This window comes from Pelophylax lessonae, assembly GCF_965119305.1.
Source record: "Pelophylax lessonae genome assembly, chromosome: 8".
Classification (NCBI taxonomy): Eukaryota; Metazoa; Chordata; class Amphibia; order Anura; family Ranidae; genus Pelophylax; species Pelophylax lessonae.
The window spans coordinates 290300346-290311554 of record NC_138775.1 but is presented as its reverse complement, the minus strand read 5'-3'; the positions used below and the strand labels follow the sequence as shown (position 1 = coordinate 290311554).

The 11209-nt window shown below is 49.1% G+C and overlaps 1 protein-coding gene across 1 annotated transcript in view; it reads left to right on the top strand.

The window, feature by feature from the left end:
* Window positions 1–3101: 3101 nt before the first annotated feature.
* Window positions 3102–11209, top strand: part of HYI (hydroxypyruvate isomerase (putative)) — a 34042-nt gene continuing 25934 nt past the window's right edge. Inside the window, exons 1-3 of the mRNA XM_082266687.1 lie at window positions 3102–3328; window positions 3841–3952; window positions 10119–10233. Coding sequence (XP_082122813.1) covers window positions 3127–3328; window positions 3841–3952; window positions 10119–10233 — 429 coding nt within the window. The 5' untranslated portion in view covers window positions 3102–3126. The remainder of the gene's footprint in view (window positions 3329–3840; window positions 3953–10118; window positions 10234–11209) is intronic.

The window sequence follows — 11209 nt, the reverse complement described above, 5'->3', positions numbered from 1 at the left end:
GGGGGGTGGATACATTGTATTGTATGGGGGGGGGTGGATACATTGTAGTCACAGTGTATGGTGGGGGGGGGATACATTGTAGTGTATGGGGGGGGGGGGGTTGGATACATTGTAGTGTATGGGGGGGGGTGGATACATTGTATTGTATGGTGGGGGGGGGGGGTGGATACATTGTAGTGTATGGGGGGGGGGTGGATACATTGTATTGTATGGGGGGGGGGTGGATACATTGTAGTCACAGTGTATGGTGGGGGGGGGGGGGATACATTGTAGTGTATGGGGGGGGGTGGATACATTGTAGTGTATGGGGGGGGGGTGGATACATTGTAGTGTATGGGGGGGGGTTGGATACATTGTAGTGTATGGGGGGGGGGGGTTGGATACATTGTAGTGTATGGGGGGGGGGGTGGATACATTGTATTGTATGGTTGGGGGGGGGGGTGGATACATTGTAGTGTATGGGGGGGGGGGTGGATACATTGTATTGTATGGGGGGGGTGGATACATTGTAGTCACAGTGTATGGTGGGGGGGGGGATACATTGTAGTGTATGGGGGGGGGGGTGGATACATTGTAGTGTATGGGGGGGGGGGGTGGATACATTGTAGTGTATGGGGGGGGGGGTGGATACATTGTAGTGTATGGGGGGGGGGTTGGATACATTGTAGTGTATGGGGGGGGGGGGGTGGATACATTGTATTGTATGGTGGGGGGGGGGGGTTGGATACATTGTATTGTATGGGGGGGGTTGGATACATTGTAGTGCATGGGGAGGGGGGATACATTGTAGTCACAGTGTATGGTGGGGGGGGGTGGATACATTGTAGTGTATGGGGGGGGGGTGGATACATTGTATTGTATGGGGGGGGGGTGGATACATTGTAGTCACAGTGTATGGTGGGGGGGGGGGGGATACATTGTAGTGTATGGGGGGGGGGGGTTGGATACATTGTAGTGTATGGGGGGGGGTGGATACATTGTATTGTATGGTGGGGGGGGGGTGGATACATTGTAGTGTATGGGGGGGGGGTGGATACATTGTATTGTATGGGGGGGGGTGGATACATTGTAGTCACAGTGTATGGTGGGGGGGGGGGGGATACATTGTAGTGTATGGGGGGGGGGGGTGGATACATTGTAGTGTATGGGGGGGGGGGGTGGATACATTGTAGTGTATGGGGGGGGGGTTGGATACATTGTAGTGTATGGGGGGGGGGGGTTGGATACATTGTAGTGTATGGGGGGGGGGGGTGGATGCATTGTATTGTATGGTGGGGGGGGGGGGGTGGATACATTGTAGTGTATGGGGGGGGGTGGATACATTGTATTGTATGGGGGGGGTGGGTACATTGTAGTCACAGTGTATGGTGGGGGGGGGGATACATTGTAGTGTATGGGGGGGGGGGGTGGATACATTGTAGTGTATGGGGGGGGGGGGGTGGATACATTGTAGTGTATGGGGGGGGGGGTGGATACATTGTAGTGTATGGGGGGGGGGGGTTGGATACATTGTAGTGTATGGGGGGGGGGGGGTGGATACATTGTAGTGTATGGGGGGGGGGGTGGATACATTGTAGTGTATGGGGGGGGGGGGTGGATACATTGTATTGTATGGTGGGGGGGGGGGGTTGGATACATTGTATTGTATGGGGGGGGTTGGATACATTGTAGTGCATGGGGAGGGGGGATACATTGTAGTCACAGTGTATGGTGGGGGGGGGGTGGATACATTGTAGTGTATGGGGGGGGGGTGGATACATTGTATTGTATGGGGGGGGGTGGATACATTGTAGTCACAGTGTATGGTGGGGGGGGGGGATACATTGTAGTGTATGGGGGGGGGGGGGTTGGATACATTGTAGTGTATGGGGGGGGGTGGATACATTGTATTGTATGGTGGGGGGGGGGGGTGGATACATTGTAGTGTATGGGGGGGGGGTGGATACATTGTATTGTATGGGGGGGGGGTGGATACATTGTAGTCACAGTGTATGGTGGGGGGGGGGGGATACATTGTAGTGTATGGGGGGGGGGGGGTGGATACATTGTAGTGTATGGGGGGGGGGGGGGGTGGATACATTGTAGTGTATGGGGGGGGGGTTGGATACATTGTAGTGTATGGGGGGGGGGGGTTGGATACATTGTAGTGTATGGGGGGGGGGGTGGATGCATTGTATTGTATGGTGGGGGGGGGGGTGGATACATTGTAGTGTATGGGGGGGGGGTGGATACATTGTATTGTATGGGGGGGGTGGGTACATTGTAGTCACAGTGTATGGTGGGGGGGGGGATACATTGTAGTGTATGGGGGGGGGGTGGATACATTGTAGTGTATGGGGGGGGGGGGTGGATACATTGTAGTGTATGGGGGGGGGGTGGATACATTGTAGTGTATGGGGGGGGGGGGGTTGGATACATTGTAGTGTATGGGGGGGGGGGGTGGATACATTGTATTGTATGGTGGGGGGGGGGGGGGTGGATACATTGTAGTGTATGGGGGGGGGTGGATACATTGTATTGTATGGGGGGGGGTGGATACATTGTAGTCACAGTGTATGGTGGGGGGGTTGGATACATTGTAGTGTATGGGGGGGGGGTGGATACATTGTAGTGTATGGGGGGGGGTTGGATACATTGTAGTGTATGGGGGGGGTTGGATACTTTGTAGTGTATGGGGGGGGTTGGATACTTTGTAGTGTATGGGGGGGGGGGGGGTTGGATACATTGTAGTGTATGGGGGGGGTTGGATACTTTGTAGTGTATGGGGGGGGGGTTGGATACATTGTAGTGTATGGGGGGGGGGGGGGGTTGGATACATTGTAGTGTATGGGGGGGGGGGGGGTTGGATACATTGTAGTGTATGGGGGGGGGGGTTGGATACATTGTAGTGTATGGGGGGGGGTTGGATACATTGTAGTGTATGGGGGGGGGGGGGGGTTGGATACATTGTAGTGTAAGGGGGGGTGGAGAATTACCCCCCAATGCTGCTCTTCTACAGATCTCTGACAGGGGGAGTGTCTTCCCAGACTGTCCGTCCCCTCCCCGCCCCTTCTTCGTCCTGACTCCTCCTCCTCCGTAGTCCGATCCCACTTCCTCCTCGTGACCCATTAGACTCCGCCCCCCGCCATGTCGGCTCTGCGCTTCTCGGCCAATGTTAGTTGGATGTTCCCGGAGATCCCCGAACTGCCCGACCGGATCCGATCCTCCGCCAGAGCGGGCTTCCGGGGGGTGGAGGCGGCCTGGCCGTACGAGTGTCCAACCGGAGCCCTGCGGGGAGCTCTGAGCGAGGGGCGGGGCCTGGAGATGGTCCTCATCAACACCCCTCCGGGTACTGAGACCCCTCCCCCCACACTGAGCCCTCCCCCCATATCTAGACCCCTCCCCTATACTGAGACCCCCAATATTATCACCCCTCCCCCATACTGACTCCCCAATCTGACTCCTCCCCCCAATACTGACACCCTAATATTATCACCCTCCCCCCCATACTGTCACCCCCAATATTATCACCCGTATAGAATACAAAGCCCCCCAAATGAACACGTATTATTATTGCAAGCCCCTCCCCAACATAGAATACTGACCCCCCCAAAACTAACACTCATTACAAGCCCCCCCTCTTATATAGAAAACTGACCCCCCAACACTAATTATTACAAGCCCCCTCCCCAAACTAACACTCATCATTACAAGCCCCCCCATATAGAATACTGACCCCCCAAACTATCACTCATCATTATTACAATTCTCTTCCTGGATACTGACCCCCATAACCTCCCCCCCCCCCCCTCCATTATATATAGATGTCATGATGACCACTAACAGTAAATCTGTGTGTAGGGGACACTCAGGTCGGAGAGTTGGGCCTCGGCGCTGTGCCTGGAAGAGAAGACGCATTCCGCGCCGGCCTGGACCGAGCCGTGCGATTGGCCACCGACCTGCAATGTCAGAGGTGACACCCGCCATGTGATAAAGAGAACCGCCCATCCCCCTCACCCCCATCCACTGACCCCCCATCTCTCCGCTCTCCCTGGGTCTTAGGCCAGGGTGAAGAGGATGGGTCATGTGATCACCCTGACAGCTTCTCCCAATCAGATTGTGTCAGGTGATTGTACTGAGCACAGCGCAGTGATTGGTGGACAGGATGAGACCCTCCCTGATCACCGCCATCAATTACCGACTTATTCCAACATTGTATTCTCTGCTGAGGGAAAGTGTGTGTGATATATACAGTGCCTTGCGAAAGTATTCGGCCCCCTTGAACTTTTCGACCTTTTGCCACATTTCAGGCTTCAAACATAAAGATATAAAACTGTAATTTTTTGTGAAGAATCAACAACAAGTGGGACACAATCATGAAGTGGAACGAAATTTATTGGATATTTCAAAGTTTGTTAACAAATAAAAAACTGAAAAATTGGACGTGCAAAATTATTCAGCCCCCTTAAGTTAATACTTTGTAGAGCCACCTTTTGCTGCGATTACAGCTGTAAGTCGCTTGGGGTATGTCTCTATCAGTTTTGCACATCGAGAGACTGAAATTTTTGCCCATTCCTCCTTGCAAAACAGCTCAAGCTCAGTGAGGTTGGATGGAGAGCGTTTGTGAACAGCAGTTTTCAGTTCTTTCCACAGATTCTCGATTGGATTCAGGTCTGGACTTTGACTTGGCCATTCTAACACCTGGATATGTTTATTTGTGAACCATTCCATTGTAGATTTTGCTTTATGTTTTGGATCATTGTCTTGTTGGAAGACAAATCTCCATCCCAGTCTCAGGTCTTTTGCAGACTCCATCAGGTTTTCTTCCAGAATGGTCCTGTATTTGGCTCCATCCATCTTCCCATCAATTTTAACCATCTTCCCCGTCCCTGCTGAAGAAAAGCAGGCCCAAACCATGATGCTGCCACCACCATGTTTCACAGTGGGGATGGTGTGTTCAGGGTGATGAGCTGTGTTGCTTTTACGCCAAACATAACGTTTTGCATTGTTGCCAAAAAGTTTGATTTTGGTTTCATCTGAGCAGAGCTCCTTCTTCCACATGTTTGATGTCTCCCAGGTGGATTGTGGCAAACTTTAAACGACACTTTTTATGGATATCTTTAAGAAATGGCTTTCTTCTTGCCACTCTTCCATAAAGGCCAGATTTGTGCAGTATACGACTGATTGTTGTCCTATGGACAGAGTCTCCCACCTCAGCTGTAGATCTCTGCAGTTCATCCAGAGTGATCATGGGCCTCTTGGCTGCATCTCTGATCAGTCTTCTCCTTGTATGAGCTGAAAGTTTAGAGGGACAGCCAGGTCTTCGTAGATTTGCAGTGGTCTGATACTCCTTCCATTTCAATATTATCGCTTGCACAGTGCTCCTTGGGATGTTTAAAGCTTGGGAAATCTTTTTGTATCCAAATCCGGCTTTAAACTTCTCCACAACAGTATCTCAGACCTGCCTGGTGTGTTCCTTGTTCTTCATGATGCTCTCTGCGCTTTAAACGGACCTCTGAGACTATCACAGTGCAGGTGCATTTATACGGAGACTTGATTACACACAGGTGGATTCTATTTATCATCATTACTCATTTAGGTCAACATTGGATCATTCAGAGATCCTCACTGAACTTCTGGAGAGAGTTTGCTGCACTGAAAGTAAAGGGGCTGAATAATTTTGCCCGCCCAATTTTTCAGTTTTTTATTTGTTAACAAAGTTTGAAATATCCAATAAATTTCGTTCCACTTCATGATTGTGTCCCACTTGTTGATTCTTCACAAAAAATTACAGTTTTATATCTTTATGTTTGAAGCCTGAAATGTGGCAAAAGGTCGCAAACTTCAAGGGGGCCGAATACTTTCGCAAGGCACTGTATGTGTATATATATATATAATATATATATATATATATATATATATATATATAATGAACTGTTTATATATACTGTATATGTACAGTTTTTTTTTTTCTTCAGTAGCCAATAGGATGTTAGACTAGACGCAGTGATGGCGATCCTTGGCATCCCAGATGATTCGGAACTACATTTCCCTTGTTGCTCCTGCACTCTGCATTGTAGTGGAGCATCATGGGCAATATAGTTCCAAAACATCTGGGTGTGCCAAGGTTCGCCATCACTGGGTCACTAGAGTATATAGGAGTGCCCCCTTGTGGCCTGGTCATGAATGTTGCCTCACTGGGATTATTATAACCCCTTTAGAGTTCCTTGGCTAAACCCTGATGAAGGGGGCTGTGAAGGCCCCAAAACACGTTGGCTCAAATTATGCGGTGAAATATAAAGGGTGGTTTAAAAAAGACATACATTTTTTTAAAATGATATTTATATACTCCTTTCCTTCTGTAGCCAATGAGATGTTAGAGCACCTAACCGTGCCTCCTTGTGTCCCTGCCATGAATGTTGCCCCACTAGGATTGCTATTATACCTCCTGATGAAGGGGGCTGTGAAGACCCTGAAAAGTGCTGGCTCAAATTATGTGAGTAAATAAGTAGGATGGTTCAAAAGGATATACAGCGCATCCGGAAAGTATTCACAGCACTTCACTTTTTCCACATTTTGTTATCCTACAGCCTTAGCGCCGGTTCACACTGGCGCGACGCTACTTCTTTCAGGGGCGACCTCCGAGATCGCGGTGCGAGCAGCGCGCCGCGACCTCGGAGCGGCCGCCACGGACTTCATAACATTGAAGTCTATGGCGGTCACCTCCTGGTCACCCCAAAGAAGCTCCGGACCCTTTTTCTAGGTCGGGGCGACTTGTGTCGCTCCTATTAGAACGGGTCCGTAGCTTCCCTATGGGCGGCGACCTGTGAGGCGACCAGGTTGCCTCACAGGTCGCTCTAGTGTGAACCGGGGCTTATTCCAAAATGGATTAAATCCATTATTTTTCTCAAAATTCTACAAACAATCCCCCATAATGACAACGTGAAAGAAGTTTGTTTGAAATCTTTGCAAATTTATAAAAAAAAACAAAAAAATCCCATTTACCTAGGAATCACAGCCTTTGCCATGACCCTCAAAATTGGGCTCAGAAGCATCCGGTTTCCACTGATCATCCTTGAGATGTTTCTACAACTTGATTGGAGTCCACCTGTGGTAAATTCAGTTGATAGGACATGATTTGGAAAACGACATACCTGCCTATTTAACCACTTAAGCCCCGGAAGATTTTACCCCCTTCCTGACCAGGGCCTATGTTGCGATTCGTCACTGCGTGATTTTAACGGACAATTGCGCGGTCGTGCGACGCTGTACCTAAACTAATTTGACGTCCTTTTTTTTCCCACAAACAGAGCTTTCTTTTGGTGGTATTTGATCACCTGTGCGATTTTTTGATCATGCGCTATAAACAAAAAAAGAGTGACAATTTTGCAAAAATAACAATATTTTTCACATTTTTTTTTTATATGAAATTCGCCAAAAAAAAAAATCAAAATTTTTTAACATTTTCGGCCAATTTGTTTTCTGCTACCTATGTTTGGTAAAAAAAAATCGCAAAAAGCGTATTTTGATTGGTTTGCGCAAAAGTTATCGCGTTTACTAACAAAGGGAAAGATTTTTGTCATTTTTGTTGTTTTTTTTTTAACACGTAATGGCGGCGATCTGCGTTTTTTTTTTGCGGGACTGCGACATTGCGGCGGACAGATCGGACCCTTGACTGACATTTTTGACACTTTTGGGGGTACCAGTGACATTACTACAGTAATCGGTGCTATACATATGCACTGTTACTGTAAAAATGACACTGGCAGGGAAGGGGTTAACTTTTTTTGAGAGGGAGGGGTTATGTGTGTCCCTAGGGGCGTGATTCTAACTCTGATTGGCTGTGGCTTGAGGTGTAGGAACAGTGATCAACGGTCCTACATAGTAGAACCGTATGATCACTGTTCCTACACAGAGGAGAATGACAGGCGGCTTGTTTACATCAGCCGCCTGCCTTTCTCCCTCGCCACCGACAATCGCCGAGTGATCGGCGGACATCGGGTCCGCCGGTCACATGTGCGGGGGGGGGGGTCCGTGACCGCGCCTCCGGCGGAGCGCGCTCGCTCCCCAGAGCCTCACAGGCTAGTGACGTACCCAAGTGGTTAAGGCCCTACAGTTAACAGTGCATGTCAGAGCACAAACCAAGCCATGAAGTCCAAGGAATTGTCTGTAGACCCCCAAGACAGGATTGTATGGAGGCACAGATCGGGGGAAGGGTACAGAAATATTTCTGCTGCATTGAAGGTCCCAATGAGCAGAGTGGCCTCCAACATCTGTGAATGGAAGAAGTCTGGCACCACCATGACTCTTCCCAGAGTGGGTCGCGATCGGGGGAGGAGGGCCTTAGTCAGAGAGGTGACCAAGAACCCGATGGTCACTCTGACAGAGATCCAGGGTTTCTCGGTGGAGAGAGGAGAACCTTCCAGAAGACCACCCATCTCTGCAACACTCCACCAATCAGGCCTGTATGGTAGAGTGGCCAGAGATGGAAGCCGCCTGGAGTTTGCCAAAAGGCACCTGAAGGACTCTCAGACCATGAGAAACAAAATTCTCTGGTCTGATGAAACAAAGATTGAACTCTTTGGCCTGAATGGCAAGCATCATGTCTGGAGGAAACCAGGCACCGCTCATCACCTGGCCATAACCATCCCTACAGTGAAGCATGGTGGTGGGGACATTACAACAGGGATCGCCTTTGTTAGGAGTCCAAAACCATAATATTTATTTCCTCTCAAAATGGGAGCCAACGCTTTTCAGAACCTTCAGAGCCGGTTCACACTGCCGCGACCACTAAAGTCGCCTCATAAGGGGCGACTTTTAGCGCAACTTCAGCGCGACTTGTGAATTATTTTACGCGAGACGACTTTGTAGGACTTTGTATTTGGCCAATCAGAATATGATGTGTGATCTCCCTTCATCATGACTTAGTAAGAGAAGTCCAAAAAGAAGGGGATCAGGCACTGATGTTGGACGAGAAGGCTTGGCTCGCAGTCTCTGCTCTAATTCATCCCAAAGGTGTTCTATCGGGTTGAGGTCAGGCCTTTAATGGCATCCCAGTCTTAGTCCGTAGGGTTCAATATTGAGCTTGCCCACCCTTTACAGCTATAACAGCTTCAACTCTTCTGGGAAGGCTGTCCACAAGGTTTAGGAGTGTCTATGGGAATGTTTGACCATTCTTCTAGAAGAACATTTCTGAGGTCAGGCGCTGATGTTAGACGAGAAGGCCTGGCTCGCAGTCTCTGCTCTAATTCATCCCAAAGGTGTTCTATCAGGTTGAGGTCAGGACTCTGTGCAGGCCAGTCAGGTTCCTTCACCCCAAACTCGCTCATCCATGTCTTTATGGACCTTGCTTTGTGCACTGGTCCAAATCATTTGGTGGAGGGGGGATTATGGTGTGGGGTTGTTTTTCAGGGGTTGGGTTGGCCCCTTAGTTCCAGTGAAGGGAACTCTTAAGGCGTCAGCATACCAAGACATTTTGGGCAATTTTATGCTCCCAACTTTGTGGGAAAAGTTTGGGGATGACCCCTTCCTGTTCCAACATGACTGCACACCAGTGCACAAAGCAAGGTCCATAAAGACATGGATGAGCGAGTTTGGGGTGGAGTTACTTGACTGGCCTGCACAGAGTCCTGACCTCAACCTGATAGAACACCTTTGGTATGAATCCCGCCATAATCCCCCCTCCACCAAATGATTGGGACCAGTGCACAAAGCAAGGTCCATAAAGATATGGCGGTGGTGTGATCAGGGTGTGGCTGTACTTTCTTTCTATTTCTTTCTTTCCTATTGGAAACAATGTTGCACAAAAAGAGAGAAGTGTTTCTATTGGAAGGTTTCAACATCTAGTCTTGCAGCTTCCATTTCCTCCTCTTTCAATGAAACATTGTTCCCAATAAGTTACTTCTAATTAGAGGAGGTCCCTTCCTATCTCTAACAACTATTCCTGCCCTGATGAAGGGGGATGTGAATGTTCCGAAACATGTTGGATCAAATGATATGAGGAAATATGATGATGTTAGATTTGTAGGAGTGTGACGATCCATAACCCCCCCCCCCCCCCACTTCAACCAAAGCTAATATGTTTTGTCTTTAAATATACTTTACTATTGGGGGTCTCACAGCCCATTTTCCTCTTACAGGATTCACATCATGGCAGGACGGGTCCCGGGGGGCCTGGATCGGGGGTCAGTGGAGAAGGAAATGGCGGAAACGTTTGTTGAGAATCTCAGATACGCGGCAGATGTGTTAAATCAGGTGTGTGAGGATCCGTCCCGGGGACAATCATACGAAGTACGGACAGATCTACACTCACTGGCCACATTATTAGGTACACCTTGCTAGTACCCGGTTGGACCCCCTTTTGCCTTCATTCTTGGTGGCATAGATTCCACAAGGTGTTGGAAACGTTCCTCAGAGATTTCGGTCCATAGTGACATGATGGCATCACGCAGTTGCTGCAGATTTCTCAGCTGCACAACCATGATGCCAATTTCCCGTTCCACCAAATCCCAAAGGTGTTTTATTGGATGAGATCTGGTGAGTGTGGAGGCCATTGGAGGACAGTGACCGGATCTGGTGAGTGTGGAGGCCATTGGAGGACAGTGACCGGATCTGGTGAGTGGGAAGGCCATTGGAGTACAGTGACCGGATCTGGTGAGTGTGGAGGCCATTGGAGGACAGTGACCTCATTGTCATGTTGAAGAAACCAGTGGTGAGATGATTTAAGCTTTGTGACATGGTGCATTATCCTGCTGGAAGGAGCCATCAGAAGATGGGGACACTGTAGTCGTAAAGGGATGGACATGGTCAGCAACAATACTCAGGTAGGCCGTGGTGTTTAAATGATACTCAATTGGTACTAAGGGGCCCAAAGTGTGCCAGAAATACCTCTGGCACCAACAACCATGCCAGGTTCAAAGTCACTTCCCCTTAACCCCCCCCCCCCCCATTCTGATGCTCAGTTTGAACTTCATCAAGTCGTCTTCACCACGTCTAGATGCCTAAATGCATTGAGTTGCTGCCATGTGATTGGCTGATTAGCAATTTGTGTTACCAAGCAATTGTACAGGTGTACCTAATAAAGTGGCCGGTGAGTGTATGTGGATAAGGACAGTCAGGCTTTTAATGTTTCTTTTTTATTTGTAATTTACTGTTTGGTTTTATAAAGGACGGCCGATCAGAATATTCCCGGAGATCAGAGTTCATTCTGGGGAGCCGAACGTTCCTTTAA